This window comes from Nerophis lumbriciformis, linkage group LG15, assembly GCF_033978685.3.
Source record: "Nerophis lumbriciformis linkage group LG15, RoL_Nlum_v2.1, whole genome shotgun sequence".
NCBI classification, from domain to species: domain Eukaryota; kingdom Metazoa; phylum Chordata; class Actinopteri; order Syngnathiformes; family Syngnathidae; genus Nerophis; species Nerophis lumbriciformis.
The window spans coordinates 28,779,785-28,802,435 of NC_084562.2; the positions used below are offsets into that span (position 1 = coordinate 28,779,785).

General features: G+C 35.7%; 1 protein-coding gene across 1 annotated transcript in view; it reads right to left on the reverse strand.

The window, feature by feature from the left end:
- Nucleotides 1–21,853, reverse strand: part of nhsb (Nance-Horan syndrome b (congenital cataracts and dental anomalies)) — an 81,815-nt gene extending 59,962 nt beyond the window's left edge. Inside the window, exon 1 of the mRNA XM_061974628.1 lies at nucleotides 21,491–21,853. Coding sequence (XP_061830612.1) covers nucleotides 21,491–21,770 — 280 coding nt within the window. The 5' untranslated portion in view covers nucleotides 21,771–21,853. The remainder of the gene's footprint in view (nucleotides 1–21,490) is intronic.
- Between the last annotated feature and the right edge of the window lie 798 nt (nucleotides 21,854–22,651).

Consider the following 22,651-nt stretch of genomic DNA (forward strand, 5'->3'; position numbering starts at 1 on the left):
ATCATAATATTGCATATTTTATAGTGTTTACTTGTGTGTGATATGATGTGCGATATAAGCAGCCCTGCATAGTGTTTATTTGTTTGTGATATCATGTGCGATACAAGCAGTCCTGCATAGTGTTTACTTGTGTGTGATATGATGTGAGATACAAGCAGTCCGGCAGCGTGTTTACTTGTGTGTGATATCATGTGCGATGCAAGCAGTGCTGCAGCGTGTTTACTTGTGTGTGATACAAGCAGTGTTTACCTGTGTGTGATATCATGCGCGATACAAGCAGAGTGTTTACTTGTGTGTGATATCATGTGCGATACAAGCAGAGTGTTTACTTGTGTGTGATATCATGTGCGATACAAGCAGAGTGTTTACAAAGATGACAGACAGTTAACACCTAAATGTCCTCCAATAAACACACAAGTTATTGTATTTGACTAAAGGCATTGACAAAATGTAAACATGCTAGGCTATAGGCTACTAGGAGCTAGCAGCTACACAACAGCTAAGCACACAATAGCACACAAGCTAGACATGTGTAATAATCATTGAACAATTAGTCAATACAAACAAGTATCAAATGATTACGGTTACATATTACTTACACATACAGTATATCCAGTATTAGAAAGTATCCAGTAACAAACGTGTCTGCATCACCCAATTTACCGCGCCATGACAAGTATGTCTGATATCGTATCAACGCTCAAGGCTCCAGTATTGGTGTGGTAAGTGGTTGTTTCATTGGAACTGAGCTGTTTTGAAGCTGCAACATAATGAGGCTGCCACATAATGAGCAGTGAATGTATTCTTTCATCTAAGGATGAGAGAAGGGTTAGTTTAGTTTCTGTGGGACTTGCAAGTGGCGGTCATGGATCTGTGCAACAGTCTGACTGGCTCCGCCTCTTCCTTCCTTCAAAGGAGACACTCAATCAAAACTGCTTTCTCACAAGAATGGTTTCTTTCTATCTTCATCATTCAATCAATCAATCAAAGTTTACTTATATAGCCCTAAATCACAAGTGTCTCAAAGGGCTGCACAAGCCACGACGACATCCGTGGTACAGAGCCCACAAAAGGGCAAGGAAAAACTCACATGTGAATGACTATCATTTGCATCATTCAACATGAGACTCCCATCAGCTCCATCCTTAGATGACTTTTGCTAACCTTTATTTACCATTTAGAATGCATAAAAAGGGGAAACAATTGTGCCTTTTAAAGTAAGTGTCCTAAAAAAGTTTTGTTTTTCTAAATAAGGTTTTTTTTTTTTTTTAAATAATTTATAAATTGCTGCTAAATCAATGTAAAAAAAAATAAAAAAAATTGGGGTACAAAAATTCAGGGTAAAAATATTCAGAGTAAAACAAGTCAGTGCAGAAAAAAAATTCATCAAAAAAAAATAAAGGTTACAAAATGTCATGTCAAAAAAAAAAAAAAAAAAAAGATAAGTGCAAAACAAATTTAGGGTAAACAAAATTCTGTGTAAAAAAATCAGTGCAGAAAAAAATCAGCGTAAAAACTTAAGTGTAAAAAAAATTCAAGGTTAAAACATTTCAGGGTAAAACAATTCAGTGTGAAAAAAAACTTCAGTGCAGAAATATGTGTTGCTTCAAAAGTCAATAAATTAATTTCTTGTCTTCATGTATTGTCTTCATTTGTTGTCTTTATTTATTGTCTTCATGTATTGTCTTCATTTATTGTCTTCATTTGTTGTCTTCATGTATTGTCTTCATTTGTTGTCTTCATTTGTTGTCTCCATTTATTGTCTTCATTTGTTGTCTTTATTTGTTGTCTTCATTTATTGTCTTCATTTGTTGTCTTCATTTATTGTCTTCATTTGTTGTCTTCATTTGTTGTCTTTATTTGTTGTCTTCATTTAGTGTCTTCATTTGTTGTCTTTATTTAGCATCTTCATTTGTTGTCTTCATTTGTTAACTTCATTTGTTGTCTTCATTTATTGTCTTCATTTATTGTCTTCATTTGTTGTCTTCATTTATTGTCTTCATTTATTGTCTTCATTTATTGTCTTCATTTGTTGTCTTCATTTATTGTCTTCATTTATTGTCTTCATTTGTTGTCTTCATTTATTGTCTTCATTTGTTGTCTTCATTTATTGTCTTCATTTGTTGTCTTCATGTATTGTCTTCATTTGTTGTCTTCATTTGTTGTCTCCATTTATTGTCTTCATTTGTTGTCTTTATTTGTTGTCTTCATTTATTGTCTTCATTTGTTGTCTTCATTTATCGTCTTCATTTGTTGTCTTCATTTATTGTCTTCATTTGTTGTCTTCATTTATTGTCTTCATTTGTTGTCTTCATTTGTTGTCTTCATTTATTGTCTTCATTTGTTGTCTTCATTTATTGTCTTCATTTATTGTCTTCATTTGTTGTCTTCATTTATTGTCTTCATTTGTTGTCTTCATTTGTTGTCTTCATTTATTGTCTTCATTTATTGTCTTCATTTGTTGTCTTCATTTATTGTCTTCATTTGTTGTCTTCATTTGTTGTCTTCATTTGTTGTCTTCATTTGTTGTCTTCATTTGTTGTCTTCATTTGTTGTCTTCATGTGTTGACATATAAAGCATCAAATGTTCCTGCACTAAAATGTTAGACTGATGATGTTTTCTTCACTGAATGTTTTTTTACATTGAAATTTTAGACAACAATTTTTAGGCTGAATTTCTGCAGGATACATTTCAAAAGACTCTATTTGAACATTTTTAAACACATTTTGCTCACATATTTTTCATTCAATGAAAAATAAAAGAAACCATTTGACAAAAACGTCAAAGTAAAAAGTTCAGTGACATGAATTGACTTCAAAATAAAAGCAAGTGTGATAAAGAAAGAAATAATTTCACCGAAGTGAGGACAAAAAGCTGATTGATATCACGCATCTCATCTGATATCATCTGGAGGGATTTGGTCTATGTGGAATAGCACACACGCACACACACACACACGCACACACACACACACACACACACACACACACACACACACACACACACACACACACACACACACACACGCACACACACACACACACACACACACACACACACACACACACACACACACACACATGGAGTGTATTACACAAGAAGTCCCCCATAAGTCACACAATCAGTTCATTGTAATTTCTTGTCAGTGTAATTATTACTCTCTGTGGTGATTATTACTCTCATTATTACTGTAAATATTACTGTAATTATTACTCTGATTATTACTGTAATTATTCATCTCTGTGGTAATTATAACTGTCATTATTACTGTAATTATTACTGACATTATTACTGTAATTATTACTGACATTATTACAGTAATTATTATTTACATTATTACTGTAATTATTACTGACATATCACTGTAATTATTACTCTCATTATTACTGTAATTGTTACTGTCATTATTACTCTGATTATTACTGTCATTATTACTGTAATTAATGTAATTAATACTCTCATGATTATGCTCATTGTTATGCTAATTATTACTGTAATTATTACTCTCAATATTACTGTCATTATTACTGTAATTATTATTCTCATTATTAGTGTAGTTATTACTGACATATTACTTTAATTATTACTCTCATTATTACTGTAATTGTTACTGTCAATATTACTCTGATTATTACTGTCATTATTACTGTAATTAATGTAATTATTACTCTCATGATTATGCTCATTGTTATGCTAATTATTACTGTCATTATTACTCTCATTGTTACTGTAATTATTACTGTCATTATTACTGTAATTATTATTCTCATTATTAGTGTAATTATTACTGACATACTACTTTAATTATTACTCTTATTATTACTCTGATTATTACTGTCATTATTACTGTAATTAATGTAATTATTACTCTCATGATTATGCTCATTATTACTGTCATTATTACTCTCATTATTAATGTAATTGTTATTGTAATTATTACTCTGATTATTACTGTCATTATTACTGTAATTCATGTAATAATTACTCTCATGATTATGCTCATTGTTATGCTAATTATTACTGTCATTATTACTCTCATTATTACTGTAATTATTACTGTCATTATTACTATAATTATTATTCTCATTATTACTGTAATTATTACTGACATATTACTTTAATTATTACTCGTATTATTACTCTGATTATTACTGTCATTATTACTGTAATTAATGTAATTATTACTCTCAAGATTATGCTCATTATTACTGTCATTATTACTCTCATTATTAATGTAATTGTTATTGTAATTATTACTGTCATTATTACTGTAATTAATGTAATTATTACTCTCATGATTATGCTCATTGTTATGCTAATTATTACTGTAATTATTACTCTCATTATTACTGTAATTATTACTGTCATTATTACTGTAATTATTATTCTCATTATTACTGTAATTATTACTGACATATTACTTTAATTATTACTATGATTATTACTGTCATTATTACTGTAATTAATGTAATTATTACTCTCATGATTATGCTCATTGTTATGCTAATTATTACTGTCATTATTACTGTCATTATTACTGTAATTATTACTGTCATTATTACTGTAATTATTATTCTCAATATTACTGTAATTATTACTGACATATTACTTTAATTATTACTCTTATTATTACTCTGATTATTACTGTCATTATTACTGTAATTAATGTAATTATTACTCTCATGATTATGCTCATTATTACTGTCATTATTACTCTCATTATTAATGTAATTGTTATTGTCATTATTACTCTGATTATTACTGTCATTATTACTGTAATTCATGTAATTATTACTCTCATGATTATGCTCATTGTTATGCTAATTATTACTGTCATTATTACTCTCATTATTACTGTAATTATTACTGTCATTATTACTGTAATTATTATTCTCAATATTACTGTAATTATTACTGACATATTACTTTAATTATTACTCTTATTATTACTCTGATTATTACTGTCATTATTACTGTAATTAATGTAATTATTACTCTCATGATTATGCTCATTATTACTGTCATTATTACTCTCATTATTACTGTAATTGTTACTGTCATTATTACTCTGATTATTACTGTCATTATTACTCTCAAGATTATGCTCATTGTTATGCTAATTATTACTGTCATTATTACTCTCATTATTACTGTAATTATTACTGTCATTATTACTGTAATTATTATTCTCATTATTACTGTAATTATTACTGACATATTACTTTAATTATTACTCTTATTATTACTCTGATTATTACTGTCATTATTACTGTAATTAATGTAATTATTACTCTCATGATTATGCTCATTATTACTGTCATTATTACTCTCATTATTAATGTAATTGTTATTGTAATTACTACTCTGATTATTACTGTCATTATTACTTTAATTAATGTAATTATTACTCTCATGATTATGCTCATTGTTATGCTAATTATTACTGTCATTATTACTCTCATTATTACTGTAATTATTACTGTCATTATTACTGTAATTATTATTCTCATTATTACTGTAATTATTACTGACATATTACTTTAATTATTACTCTTATTATTACTCTGATTATTACTGTCATTATTACTGTAATTAATGTAATTATTACTCTCATGATTATGCTCATTATTACTGTCATTATTACTCTCATTATTAATGCAATTGTTATTGTAATTATTACTCTGATTATTACTGTCATTATTACTGTAATTCATGTAATAATTACTCTCATGATTATGCTCATTGTTATGCTAATTATTACTGTCATTATTACTCTCATTATTACTGTAATTATTACTGTCATTATTACTGTAATTATTATTCTCATTATTACTGTAATTATTACTGACATACTACTTTAATTATTACTCTTATTATTACTCTGATTATTACTGTTATTATTACTGTAATTAATGTAATTATTACTCTCATGATTATGCTCATTATTATTGTCATTATTACTCTCATTATTAATGTAATTGTTATTGTAATTATTACTCTGATTATTACTGTCATTATTACTGTAATTAATGTAATTATTACTCTCATGATTATGCTCATTGTTATGCTAATTATTACTGTCATTATTACTCTTATTATTACTGTAATTATTACTGTCATTATTACTGTAATTATTATTCTCATTATTACTGTAATTATTACTGACATATTACTTTAATTATTACTCTTATTATTACTCTGATTATTACTGTCATTATTACTGTAATTAATGTAATTATTACTCTCATGATTATGCTCATTATTACTGTCATTATTACTCTCATTATTAATGTAATTGTTATTGTAGTTATTACTCGGATTATTACTGTCATTATTACTGTAATTCATGTAATAATTACTCTCATGATTATGCTCATTGTTATGCTAATTATTACTGTCATTATTAACAATTCATCATAATCCTCACAAAGGGTTAAAAAAAAGTATTTTTGTGTCTTTCTGGCCATCTCCGGGTCTAAGTTGGATGTGAAAGTTGACCAACTTGTGGGTTTATGTCCACAACCTTCTACTATCCAGGTGAGAGACATCATTTATCATCTACAATTCACTTTCACCAACTCAGAGGCCATGCAGCAGCTCAATATCTCAATATAGCAGCACAAGCTAGTTAGCTTTCTAAAAGTAGTTCCTCTGCGTTAGCGCTTCTAGTAACAATATGACTAATACTTGTTCATATTCAGGTCCCCACATGTAAATGGAGTATTGTTGGTGTTTTTTAGAGGACTTTATGGGCGCAATAGTGTACTCCTATTAGCTGCATTGTTAGCCACCTCCTATTTGCCATATCTTACGATTTAAAATGCATAAAAACATATGTGTTCTTGTCTTACATAAAGACTAAAAAGTGCAGTTCCCCTTTAAATGACGCGGGAAAGAGTTGTATTGTCAAATCCATGCAAGGATTTTCCAAAGTAGCAAACGGTAAATCCCCCCAACTCTTCTTCCACTTCCCGCTCTGCTGTTTCACGTTGACTTTCAGACGCAGAAGGAAATGTCCTCCTGAGAGTTTGTCTCTTAAAAAGTGTCCTTGTCCATAAAGATGTCTGTGTGCTGCGCTAATGGAAGCACGCCGTAAAACTGGCAGCATCCTTCTCTCGCTAATGACAGCCCCTGCATTCCAACTAAGATGGCCGACACACACACACACACACACACACACACACACACACACACACACACACACACACACACACACACACACACACACACACACACACACACACACATTTTAGTTACCTTCTTGAGACCGGAGAAAAAAGCCTCCCTCTTTAGGACCAGCCTTTCTAGATATATAAAGAAGTGTATTTACAACATTAATAATATATACATACTATGCAAATATAAAAAAGCTTGTTGTAAAAAATGAGTTGGAATTTCACAAGTAAAAGGTCACAATTTCACAAGAAAAACTTAGAATGTTGTCGGTATTATAATAAAAGTCATCATTTTTCTCAACGCAAGTCAAAATGTGACAAGAAAAAGTGAAAATGTGTGCAATATTATGATACAAGTTGGAATTTTACTCAACAACAGTCGCAATTTTACAAGAAAAGCTTAAAATGTTGTCAATTTTATGAAAAGAGTCGTCATTTTACTCGACAAAAGTTACAATTTTATAAGAAAACTTAAAATTTTTGGCAATATTGTAATAATCATCAGAATTTTATTTGGCAAAATGATGACAAAAGTCATACTTGCCAACCTTGAGACCTCCGATTTCAGGAGGTGGGGGGCGGGGGGCGTGGTCGGGGTGGAGCGGGGGGCGTGGTTAAGATATATATATATATATATATATATATATGTGTGGGAAAAAAATCACAAGACTATTTCATCTCTACAGGCCTGTTTCATGAGGGGGGGTTCCCTCAATCATCAGGAGATTTTTTCATCTCCTGATGATTGAGGGAACCCCCCCTCATGAAACAGGCCTGTAGAGATGAAATAGTCTTGTGATTTTTTTCCCACACATACATATATTGCGCTCTACTACGGTATCGAGCACTATTTTTTGGATAACCTTATTAAGACATATATATATATATATATATATATATATATATATATATATATATATATATATATATATATATATATATATATATATATAAGAAATACTTGACTTTCAGTGAATTTTAACTATATATATATATATATATATATATATATATATATATATATATATATATATATATATATATATATATATATATATATATATATACATAAATAAAAGAAATACTTGAATTTCAGTGTTCATTTATTTACACATATACACACACATAACACTCCTCTACTCATTGTTGAGTTAAGGGTTGAATTGTCCATCCTTGTTCTATTCTCTGTCACTATTTCAGAACACACACATTATACAAATATACATTATAAAATCAATAAGAAAACGGGAGTTCTAATTTGGGAGTCTGAATTAAGATCAGAAGTTCCTATATAAACATTGCGTACTCACGTCGCCATTTTGTATTGATTACTGCAGCTGTGCACTGGATTCATTCACAAATACAAACTACAACTCACAAACACTTTAGAGTTAGGCTCCGCCATCAGAATGTGTACTTAAACTTATAAAGATCACATGGATATTATTCAGTGAGTTGATTCACCAAAACTAACCTGTTATACAGGAGGAAAAAGCACACAGGACGTTTCAATTGTTCACAGACTGGTCGCTCTCATCAGAATTACAAGACACTTCCGGTCTGCAGGTGATCAATTGGGAAGAAACGCCCTACTGCCCCCTACTGACCAATGTGAATACTGATAAATGTGTAATGACAGCTCCAAAAAACGAATTCAAACCACAAAATAAAATAAATAAATCAACACAAAAATGTGACACATTATGGGTGGGTCACATATGCATGTACAACAGGCTGTCAACACGTCACTCCGGTCCGCATGGAGATGGAGGGGGCGTGGCCTCCAGCTTTGCCTGAATTTCGGGAGATTTTCGGGAGAAAATGTGTCCCGGGAGGTTTTCGGGAGAGGCGCTGAATTTCGGGAGTCTCCCGGAAAATCCGGGAGGGTTGGCAAGTATGACAAAAGTCATCATTTTACTCCAAAAATGTCACCGTTTTATAAGAACGACAAAACAAATTGGCAATATTGTGATGAAAGTCAGAATTTTATATGACAAATGTCACCATTTTGCATTAAAAAATTTAAATTTTAGGAGAAAATATTGCAGTATTACAGAAACAGAAAGAATATGAGAAATTGTTCCCAATTTTATAAGAACAAAGTCGACACATTGTGAGAAAAAGACTGCTTTTAGTTAATTAATTTATTTTTTTGTTTGTAATTGGTTTTACATCTTCATTATTTACTTGAAGTTATTACAGCATATACATATTTATTTTATTTTTTTAATATTAATTTTGGCCAAAGGGGAGCGCATTTCAATTTCTTACACACACTTGTTATTTCATATGTTGGCCAGAGGGGGGGCACTTTTAAAAGCGACGCCCAGTCAATTTGAAAAATCCCTCCTTTTTGGGACCACCCTCATTTTGATGTTTATGTCATCACTTGTTCACACCTCCTCATATGGAAGATGCTTTTCCTTCTTCATGTCTCAACAAGGGCAGAAATAAAACACACACACACACGCACGCACGCACACACACACACACACATTAGTTACCTTCTTGAGACCGGAGAAAAAAAGCCTCCCTCTTTAGGACCAGCCTTTCTAGATCTATAAAGAAGTGTATTTACAACATGAATAATATATACATACTTTGCACATATAAAAAAGCTTGTTGTGAAAAATGAGTTGGAATTTCACAAGTAAAAGGTCACAATTTCACAAGAAAAACTTAGAATGTTGTCGGTATTATAATAAAAGTCCTCATTTTACTCAACGCAAGTCAAAATGTGACAAGAAAAAGTGAACATGTGTGCAATATTATGATAAAAGTTGGAATTTTACTCAACAACAGTCGCAATTTTACAAGAAAAGCTTAAAATGTTGGCAATTTTATGAAAAGAGTCGTCATTTTACTCGAAAAAAGTCACAATTTTATAAGAAAACTTAAAATTTTTGGCAATATTGTAATAATAATCAGAATTTTATTTGGCAAAATGATGACAAAAGTCATCATTTTACTCCAAAAATGTCACCGTTTTATAAGAACGACAAAACAAATTGGCAATATTGTGATAAAAGTCCGAATTTTATATGACATGTCACCATTTTGCATTAAAAATTTTGAATTTTAGGAGAAAATATTGCAGTATTACAGAAACAGAAAGAATATGAGAAATTGTTCCCAATTTTATAAGAAAAAAGTCGACACACTGTGAGAAAAAGACTGCTTTTAGTTAATTAATTAATTTTTTGTTTGTAATTGGTTTTAAATCTTCATTATTTATTTGAAGTTATTACAGCATATACATATTTATTTTATTTTTTTAATATTAATTTTGGCCAAAGGGGAGCGCATTTCAATTTCTTACACACACTTGTTATTTCATATGTTGGCCAGAGGGCGGGGCACTTTTAAAAGCGACACACAGTCAATTTGAAAAATCCCTCCTTTTTGGGACCACCCTCATTTTGATGTTTATGTCATCGCTTGTTCACACCTCCTCATATGGAAGATACTTTTCCTTCTTCATGTCTCAACAAGGGCAGAAATAAAACACACACACACGCACGCACGCACACACACATTTTAGTTACCTTCTTGAGACCGGAGAAAAAAGCCTCCCTCTTTAGGACCAGCCTTTCTAGATATATAAAGAAGTGTATTTACAACATGAATAATATATACATACTATGCAAATATAAAAAAGCTTGTTGTGAAAAATGAGTTGGAATTTCACAAGTAAAAGGTCACAATTTCACAAGAAAAACTTAGAATGTTGTCGGTATTATAATAAAAGTCCTCATTTTACTCAAGTCAAAATGTGACAAGAAAAAGTGAACATGTGTGCAATATTATGATAAAAGTTGGAATTTTACTCAACAACAGTCGCAATTTTACAAGAAAAGCTTAAAATGTTGGCAATTTTATGAAAAGAGTCGTCATTTTACTCGACAAAAGTCACAATTTTATAAGAAAACTTAATTTTTTTGGCAATGTTGTAATAATAATCAGAATTTTATTTGGCAAAATGATGACAAAAGTCATCATTTTACTCCAAAAATGTCACCGTTTTTATAAGAACGACAAAACAAATTGGCGATATTGTGATAAAAGTCAGAATTTTATATGACAAATGTCACCATTTTGCATTAAAAATTTTAAACTTTAGGAGAAAATATTGCAATATTACAGAAACAGAAAGAATATGAGAAATTGTTCCCAATTTTATAAGAACAAAGTCGACACATTGTGAGAAAAAGACTGCTTTTAGTTAATTAATTTATTTTTTTGTTTGTAATTGGTTTTAAATATTCATTATTTACTTGAAGTTATTACAGCATATACATATTTATTTTATTTTTTTAATATTAATTTTGGCCAAAGGGGAGCGCATTTCAATTTCTTACACACACTTGTTATTTCATATGTTGACCAGAGGGGGGCACTTTTAAAAGCGACGCCCAGTCAATTTGAAAAATCCCTCCTTTTTGGGACCACCCTCATTTTGATGTTTATGTCATCACTTGTTCACACCTCCTCATATGGAAGATGCTTTTCCTTCTTCATGTCTCAACAAGGGCAGAAATAAAACACACACACACACACGCACACACACACACACACACACACACACACACACACACATTAGTTACCTTCTTGAGACCGGAGAAAAAAGCCTCCCTCTTTAGGACCAGCCTTTCTAGATATATAAAGAAGTGTATTTACAACATGAATAATATATACATACTATGCACATATAAAAAAGCTTGTTGTGAAAAATGAGTTGGAATTTCACAAGTAAAAGGTCACAATTTCACAAGAAAAACTTAGAATGTTGTCGGTATTATAATAAAAGTCCTCATTTTACTCAACGCAAGTCAAAATGTGACAAGAAAAAGTGAACATGTGTGCAATATTATGATACAAGTTGGAATTTTACTCAACAACAGTCGCAATTTTACAAGAAAAGCTTAAAATGTTGGCAATTTTATGAAAAGAGTCGTCATTTTACTCGAAAAAAGTCACAATTTTATAAGAAAACTTAAAATTTTTGGCAATATTGTAATAATAATCAGAATTTTATTTGGCAAAATGATGACAAAAGTCATCATTTTACTCCAAAAATGTCACCGTTTTATAAGAACGACAAAACAAATTGGCAATATTGTGATAAAAGTCAGAATTTTATATGACAAATGTCACCATTTTGCATTAAAAAATTTAAACTTTAGGAGAAAATATTGCAGTATTACAGAAACAGAAAGAATATGAGAAATTGTTCCCAATTTTATAAGAAAAAAGTCGACACATTGTGAGAAAAAGACTGCTTTTAGTTAATTAATTTATTTTTTTGTTTGTAATTGGTTTTGAATCTTCATTATTTACTTGAAGTTATTACAGCATATACATATTTATTTTATTTTTTTAATATTAATTTTGGCCAAAGGGGAGCGCATTTCAATTTCTTACACACACTTGTTATTTCATATGTTGGCCAGAGGGGGGGCACTTTTAAAAGCGACGCCCAGTCAATTTGAAAAATCCCTCCTTTTTGGGACCACCCTCGTTTTGATGTTTATGTCATCACTTGTTCACACCTCCTCATATGGAAGATACTTTTCCTTCTTCATGTCTCAACAAGGGCAGAAATAAAACACACACACACACGCACGCACGCACACACACACACACTAGTGTCACATCTGACTGGCTGACTTCCCCACATGAGTGAAGGCTCATTTACGTATCACATGTGAGAGACAACATGAATGTGAGCAACTTCCAAAACCCAAATATTCATCATTCTGCCTAGTCGTATTTGACCACCGCTGTTGACCACCAAAGTGAGGTGTCGCGTAACGTTGAACAAAATGCTGAGTTAGCAGAATGAAACAAAGTGTGTCACATGACTTGATCTAAAAAGGTGCATCATTCATAATCCCCTGCTGAGAGGTCACATGACTTTGCTAATCCGTGCACATTGTTGCTTTACTTGCTGAGGACGGTCGTACTATTAATGTTGCACAAAATATTTATATCTCAGAGTGGAACGTCCACCTCGCCCAGGATGATCGATCAATACTGTACAAGCATGTTGAAGTGAATGTGTTGCCTCCAAGCTAACAATCATAACATGTAATATTGTATTATATTAAAAAAACACATTATTTTATAACATTTAACTTTTAAGTCGCCTCACAAAATCACAGATTTTTTGACAATTGTCTTCCTGTTCACAGCAGAATCACAATTATTCCTCATTTTCACTTTTTCACTTTTGTCTTCCTCCGTCGCTCTCACACGCTAAATCAAACCTTCTGTCACTCGTGTCGTCAAAGTGCAGAAAGTGAAATATGAAAGTGTCAAGTGTCTCCGTGCTCATGGGAAACTAGGCCAGGATCAACTGTGGATCAACTGTGGATCAACTATGGATCAACTATGGATCAACTGTGGATCAACTATGGATCAACTGTGGATCAACTGTGAATCAACTGTGGGTCAACTGTGGACCAACTGTGAATCAACTGTTTATCAACTGTATATCAACTGTTTATCAACTGTATATCAACTGTATATCAACTGTGGATCAACTGTATATCAACTGTTTATCAACTGTATATCAACTGTGGATCAACTGTGGATCAATTGAAGGTCAACTGTAGATCAAGTGTAGATCATCTGTGGATCAACTGTGGGTCGACTGTGGATCAACTGTAGATGAATTGTGGATTAACTGTGGATAAACTGTGGGTTAACTGTATATCAACTGTAGGTCAACTGTGGATCAAATGTAGATCAACTGTGGATCAAATGTGAATAAACTGTAGGTCAACTATAGATCATCTGTGGATCAACTGTGGATCAACTGTAGGTCAACTGTAGACCAACTGCGGATCAACTGTAGATCAACTGTAGATCAACTGTGGATCAACTGTGGATCAACTATGGATCAACTGTGGATCAACTATGGATCAACTGTGGATCAACTGTGAATCAACTGTGGATCAACTGTATATCAACTGTATATCAACTGTTTATCAACTGTATATCAACTGTGGATCAACTGTGAATCAACTGTGGATCAACTGTAGACCAACTGTGGATCAAATGTGGATCAATTGAAGGTCAACTGTAGATCAACTGTGGGTCGACTGTGGATCAACTGTAGATCAATTGTGGATCAACTGTGGATAAACTGTGGATCAACTGTATATCAACTGTAGGTCAACTGTGGATCAACTGTGGATCAAATGTAGATCAACTGTGGATCAAATGTGAATAAACTGTAGGTCAACTGTAGATCATCTGTGGATCAACTGTGGATCAACTGTAGGTCAACTGTAGACCAACTGCGGATCAACTGTAGATCAACTGTAGATCAACTGTGGATCAACTGTAGATCAACTGTGGATAAACTGGAGGTCAGCTGTAGGTCAAGTGTAGATCAACTTTGGATCAACTGTAGATCAACTGTGGATCAACTGTAGATCTACTGTAGATCAACTGTAGATCAACTTTGGATCAACTGTAGATCAACTGTGGATCAACTGTGGATCAAGTGTTGGTCAAGTGTAGATCAACTGTATATCAACTGTGGATCAAGTGTAGATCTGCTGTAGATCAACTGTGGATCAACTGTAGATCAACTGTAGGTCAACTGTAGATCAACTGTGGATAAACTGTGGATCAACTGTATATCAACTGTGGATCAACTGTAGATCAAATGTGGATCAACTGTAGATCAACTGTGGATCAAGTGTAGGTCAACTGTAGATAAATGATAAATAAATCAACTGTATATCAAATGTAAATCGACTGTGGACCAACTAAACAACTAAAACATGTTTGACTGATTATTATTATTATAATTATGATGATGATGATGATTCTCCCCAGCCACTTCGTCCAGCTCTTCCCGGGGGATCCTGAGGCGTTCCCAGGCCAGCCAGGAGACATAGTCTTCCCAACGTGTCCTGGGTCTTCCCCGTGGCCTCCTACCGGTCGGACGTGCCCGAAACACCTCCCTAGGGAGGCGATCGGGTGGCATCCTGACCAGATGCCCGAACCACCTCATCTGGCTCCTCTCCATGTGGAGGAGCAGCGGCTTTACTTTGAGCTCCTCCCGGATGACAGAGCTTCTCACTCAATCTCTAAGGGAGAGACCCGTTGTGGTGAAGAAGGAGCTGAGCCGGAAGTCAAAGCTCTCAATTTACCGGTCGATCTACCTTTCTATCCTCACCTATGGTCATGAGCTTTGGGTTATGACTGAAAGGACAAGATCACGGGTACAAGCGGCCGAAATGAGTTTCTTGGCCGGGTGGCGGGTCTCTCCCTTAGAGATAGGGTGAGAAGCTCTGTCATCCGATAGGAAGTCAAAGTAAAGCCATTGCTCCTCCACATCAAGAGGAGCCAGATTAGGTTGTTCGGGCATCTGGTCAGGAGGTGTTCGGGCACGTCCGACCGGCAGGAGGACAAGTGGAAGACCCAGGACACGTTGGGAAGACTATGTCTCCCGGCTAGCTTGGGAACGCATCAGGATCCCCCGGGAGGAGCTGGACCAAGTGGCTGGGGAGAGGGAAGTCTGGGCGACCCGACCTCGGATAAGCGGAAGAAAATGGTTGGATGGATGGATATTATTATTATCATATTATGTATATTTATTATTATTGTTGTAATATTATTAAAATTATATTATTAATAGTATTATTATATTATGTATATTAATTATTATTATTATTATTGTTAATATTATTATTATTAATTATTATTATATCATTATTATCATAATTATGATATTAATGTATATTTGTTATTATTATTATATTATTATTATTATATTATTATTATTATATTATTATTATAATATTATTATCATAATGATATGTATATGTATTATTGTCATAATGTGATGTGTAAACAGGTGAAAGTGTGTCAGATGCACATTGAACAACACGTAAAGCTAACAACACGCAAAGCTAACAAAACGCAAAGCTAACAACACGCAAAGCTAACAACACGCAAAGCTAACAACACGTAAGGCTAACAACACGTAAGGCTAGCAACACGTAACGCTAACAATACGCTATTCTATCAACATGCAATGCTAAACATTCCCTTCAGGGGGGGCGTGAGAGGCAACACGTGAAGCTAACAACACACAATTCTATCAACACGCAATGCTAACAACATCCAATGCTAAATACACACGCAATGCTATCAACACATAATGCTAACAAAATGGAACACGCAATGCTATCGTAAATAAACATGTAAATATTATGTTGTAGACATCAGAGCAGGCGGGGGGCATAAAACATAAATAAATGTGTAAATATTAATTTTGTAGACAGAGCAGGCAGGGGCATAAAACATAATTAAACATGTATATATTAATTTTGTAGACATCAGAGCAGGCGGGGGGGGGGGGAATAAAACAAATACATTTGTAAATATTAATTTTGTTGATATCAGAGCAGACGGGGTCGCGTAAAACATAAATAAACATGTAAAGATTAATTTGATAGACATCAGAGCAGGCGGGTGGGCACAAAACATAAATAATAATAATAATAATAATAACTGGGATTTATATATATATATATATTTTCTAAGTGCCCAAAGTCGCTTTACATGTAGATAATAAATGTGTAAATATAAATTGTGTTGACATTAGCGTAGGCGGGGGGCGAAAAACATAAATAAACGTGTAAATATAAATTTTGGAGACATCAGAGCAGACGGGGGGCATAAAACATAAATAAATGTGTAAATATTAATTTTGTAGACAGAGCAGGCAGGGGCATAAAACATAAATAAACATGTATATATTAATTTTGTAGACATCAGAGCAGGCGGGGGGGGGGAATAAAACAAATACATTTGTAAATATTAATTTTGTTGATATCAGAGCAGACGGGTCGCGTAAAACATAAATAAACATGTAAAGATTAATTTGATAGACATCAGAGCAGGCGGGGGGGGGGTACAAAACATAAATAAATGTGTAAATATAAATTGTGTTGACATCAGAGCAGGCGGGGGGGCACAAAACATAAATAAATGTGTAAATATAAATTGTGTTGACATCAGCGTAGGCGGGGGGGGCGAAAAACATAAATAAACGTGTAAATATAAATTTTGGAGACATCAGAGCAGACGGGGGGGCCATCCATCCATCCATTTTCTACCGCTTATTCCCTTTTTTGGGGTCGCGGGGGGCGCTGGAGCCTATCTCAGCTACAATCGGGCGGAAGGCGGGGTACACCCTGGACAAGTCGCCACCTCATCGCAGGGCCAACACAGATAGACAGACAACATTCACACTCACATTCACACACTAGGGACCATTTAGTGTTGCCAATCAACCTATCCCCAGGTGCATGTCTTTGGAGGTGGGAGGGGCCTATCCCCGGGTGCATGTCTTTGGAGGTGGGAGGAAGCCGGAGTACCCGGAGGGAACCCACGCAGTCACGGGGAGAACATGCAAACTCCACTCCACGGGGGGCATAAAACATAAATAAATGTGTGATTATTAATTTTGTAGACATCAGAGCAGGCGGGGGAGGAATAAAACAAAAATAAACGTGTAAATATTAATTTTGTCGACATCAGAGTAGGCGGGGGGCGTAAAACAAGAAGGAAAGACAGCAGAGGGGGCGAGAGGGGGCCATGCAGGCACACAGAATACACTCAAAGGCCCACATAAGTGTAATAATGTCAACCAAAGTTTAATTAAATTGATGTATATATTGACAGGTAGGTTAATAAATAAACATTCACTTCAGGGGGGCGTGAGAGGCAATAGCGTATATATTGACACATAGAGGTAGATTACTAAATAAACATTAACTTCTGGGGGGCGTGAGAGGCAACAGCACAATACTGTATATAGTGACACATACTGGTAGATTAATAAATAAATAATCACTTCAGGGGGGCGTGAGAGGCAATAGCATAATAGCGTATATAGTGACACGTACAGGTAGATTAATAAATAAACATGTACTTCAGGGGGTGTGAGAGGCAATAGCATAATAGTGTATATAGTGACATGTACTTACTAAATGACCATTACATTCCGGGGAGCGTGAGAGGCAATAGCGTATATAGTGACACATACTGGTGGATTATTAAACAAATAAACATTCCCTTCAGGGGGGCGTGAGAGGCAATAGCATAATAGCATATATACTGACACATACTGGTAGATTAATAAATAAACATTCCCTTCAGGGGAGCGTGAGAGGCAATAGCATAATAGCGTATATAGTGACACGTACAGGTAGATTAATAAATAAACATGTACTTCAGGGGGTGTGAGAGGCAATAGCATAATAGTGTATATAGTGACATGTACTTACTAAATGACCATTACATTCCGGGGAGCGTTAGAGGCAATAGCGTATATAGTGACACATACTGGTGGATTAATAAATAAACATTCCCTTCAGGGGGGCGTGAGAGGCAATAGCATAATAGCATATACACTGACACATACTGGTAGATTAATAAATAAACATTCCCTTCAGGGGGGCGTGAGAGGCAATAGCATAATAGCGTATATAGTGACACGTACAGGTAGATTAATAAATAAACATGTACTTCAGGGGGGGTGAGAGGCAATAGCATAATAGTGTATATAGTGACATGTACTTACTAAATGACCATTACATTCCGGGGAGCGTGAGAGGCAATAGCGTAATATAGTGACACATACTGGTGGATTATTAATAAATAAACATTCCCTTCAGGGGGGCGTGAGAGGCAATAGCATAATAGCATATATACTGACACATACTGGTAGATTAATAAATAAACATTCCCTTCAGGGGAGCGTGAGAGGCAATAGCATAATAGCGTATATAGTGACACGTACAGGTAGATTAATAAATAAACATGTACTTCAGGGGGTGTGAGAGGCAATTGTGTAATAATGTATACATTGACATGTACAGGTAGATTAATAAATTATCATTATCTTCAGGGGGCGTGAGAGGCAATAGTGTAATAGTGTATATATTGACACGTACAGGTACATAAATAAATACAAATTCACTTCAGGGGGGCGTGCGAGGCAATAGCATAATAGCGTATATAGTGACACGTACAGGTAGATTAATAAATAAACATGTACTTCAGGGGGTGTGAGAGGCAATTGTGTAATAATGTATACATTGACATGTACAGGTAGATTAATAAATTATCATTATCTTCAGGGGGCGTGAGAGGCAATAGTGTAATAGTGTATATATTGACATGTACAGGTAGATAAATAAATACAAATTCACTTCAGGGGGGCGTGAGAGGCAATAGTGTAATAGTGTATATATTGACATGTACAGGTAGATTACTAGATAAACATTCACTTCGGGGTGGGGGGGCATGAGAGACAATATGCAATAGCGTACATATTGACATGTACAGGTAGATAAATAAATGTAGAGTAAAAAAGGTAGATTAAAAAAGTGTTCCTTTCGGAGGGCGTGAAGAAATGGTCAAATTTAACTGTGAGAATGTTGGGGGGGGGGGCGTGCGAGGTGTTGGGGGAAAAAGGCAATGACATAATAACATCTATATTGTTAGTAAAGAACTATCTTGACACGTACAGATAATAAATTAACATTAACCCCAAGAGGGGCGTGAAAAAAACGATATCTCTTAAGGGGGGGCGTGAGAGGCAATAGCATAATAGCATATACACTGACACATACTGGTAGATTAATAAATAAACATTCCCTTCAGGGGAGCGTGAGAGGCAATAGCATAATAGCGTATATAGTGACACGTACAGGTAGATTAATAAATAAACATGTACTTCAGGGGGTGTGAGAGGCAATAGCATAATAGTGTATATAGTGACATGTACTTACTAAATGACCATTACATTCCGGGGAGCGTGAGAGGCAATAGCGTATATAGTGACACATACTGGTGGATTATTAATAAATAAACATTCCCTTCAGGGGGGCGTGAGAGGCAATAGCATAATAGCATATACACTGACACATACTGGTAGATTAATAAATAAACATTCCCTTCAGGGGAGCGTGAGAGGCAATAGCATAATAGCGTATATAGTGACACGTACAGGTAGATTAATAAATAAACATGTACTTCAGGGGGTGTGAGAGGCAATAGCATAATAGTGTATATAGTGACATGTACTTACTAAATGACCATTACATTCCGGGGAGCGTGAGAGGCAATAGCGTATATAGTGACACATACTGGTGGATTATTAATAAATAAACATTCCCTTCAGGAGGGCGTGAGAGGCAATAGCATAATAGCGTATATACTGACACATACTGGTAGATTAATAAATAAACATTCCCTTCAGGGGGTGTGAGAGGCAATTGTGTAATAATGTATACATTGACATGTACAGGTAGATTAATAAATTATCATTATCTTCAGGGGGCGTGAGAGGCAATAGTGTAATAGTGTATATATTGACACGTACAGGTAGATAAATAAATACAAATTCACTTCAGGGGGGCGTGCGAGGCAATAGCATAATAGCGTATATATTGACATGTACAGGTAGATTACTAGATAAACATTCCCTTCGGGGTGGGGGGGCATGAGAGACAATATGCAATAGCGTACATATTGACATGTACAGGTAGATAAATAAATGTAGATTAAAAAAGGTAGATTAATAAATGTTTTCCTTTCGGAGGGCGTGAAGATATGGTCAAATTTAACTGTGAGAAAGTTGGGGGGGGGCGTGCGAGGTGTTGGGGGGGAAAAGGCAATGACATAATAACATCTATATTGTTAGTAAAGAACTATCTTGACACGTACAGATAATAAATTAACATTAACCCCAAGAGGGGCGTGAAAAAAACTATATCCCTTAAGGGGGGGCGTGAGAGAACCTATATCCCTGGGGGGGGGGGGCGTGAGAGAAAGAGATTGAGAAGCAGTCAGCAGGAGTACAAGACAAATCAACTATTGATGAATGGATTGTTTGCAGAGCTGCAACAACTCACTCATTTTCATCAAGCTGCTGCACGTGCGAAGGGCGGGAACGTCTGTGCGCGCGCGCGCGCACGCTCACACGCACGCGCCCACGAGAAAACAGTCGAGCGATATTTTAATCACGCATGAGACGGCGTGAGCCGACACGCATGTGCACGTGCGCGCGCACGCAGCCCGCAGTCACGGCGCCATTGCAGCGGCAACACACGCCCCACGCGCGCGCGCGCGCGCTCGCACATTCCCGCCACGGTCGCCGCGGCAGCGATGAATAATCGCATTTCACGCCACGCGTTTTGCATGAGGTGCGCGTGCGCGCAAAAAGCGCACGCCCCGGTAGGGCCGGGCGCGTGCTTGCGCGTGCGCGCGGTGGTGTACTCACGCACGGCCTCCTTTTTGGGGTCCAAGGCGTCGGCGGCGCGCTGGATGCGTTTGATCTTGTTGCGGAGCGCGCGCACCCTCCGGTCCGCGGCCACGATGTCGTCCTCCAGCTCCTGGAACATGGAGCAGGCGTGCCGCGCCAAGTCGGACAGGTGGCGCAGGGTCCGCGACAGGAGCACGTGACTGACGCCGCTCAGGTCGTCGGGCATCGCGCCTTCGTCGTCCGACACGTGACGTCGGCACAGCAGCTGCGGCTCCACCGTCCTCTTGGCGAACGGCATGTCGCGCGCGCCCGCGGGGGCGATGGCGCCAAAGCCGAGGTGAATTCCCGCGTGTCCGCAAAAGGTGCGACGAGGAGGCACATCCAAACAAATCGATACCCCCCCCCCTCCCTCCCGCCCCCCCCAAAAAGAAAAAGAAAGGAAAAAAAAAAAAAAAAAAAAAAAAGAAGCTCAACAAGCTGACGTCGTTATTCAGTCCAAAGTTCCGCCGGAGATGGTGATGATGAGGATGAGGATGAGGATGAGGATGATGGGCATGAGGATGAAGATGAGGATGAGGACGCTGCTGCTGCTGCTGCTGCTGCGGGCATCACGCACGCTGCCGCTCGCACGCACGCGCACGCACACGCACACGCACATGCAGGACGCGCCGAAGCTCGGGTCGCTGGCGTGAGGATGCGCGTCGCCTCTGGATCGTCTCGGTTCACCGTCCACGGAAGCCCTGTCGGGGCTTTTCAAAATAAGACGCCGATTCTGGAAGGCATGGGCTTTAATTGCATACTTGCCAACCCTCCCGAATTTTCCGGGAGACTCCCGAAATTCAGCGCCTCTCCCAAAAAAAAACTCCCGGGACAAATATTCTCCCGAAAAATCTCCCGATTTTCAGCCGGAGCTGGAAGCCACGCCCCCTCCGAGCTCCATGCGGACCTGAGTGAGGACAGCCTTTTTTCATGATGACAAGAACTAAATCATCCAGACTAGAGATAAATTGTATTATTATGTTTATTTTACCTAAAAATAAATATATTTATTAATTAAAAAAAATAAAAATAAACTAAATAAATTTTTACTATATTTTGCTAAAAACATCAGAATTAATTGTATTTTTATTTGTATTTTTTTAGTGACTCCTTATTACATCCAGCCATAGAATTATACAT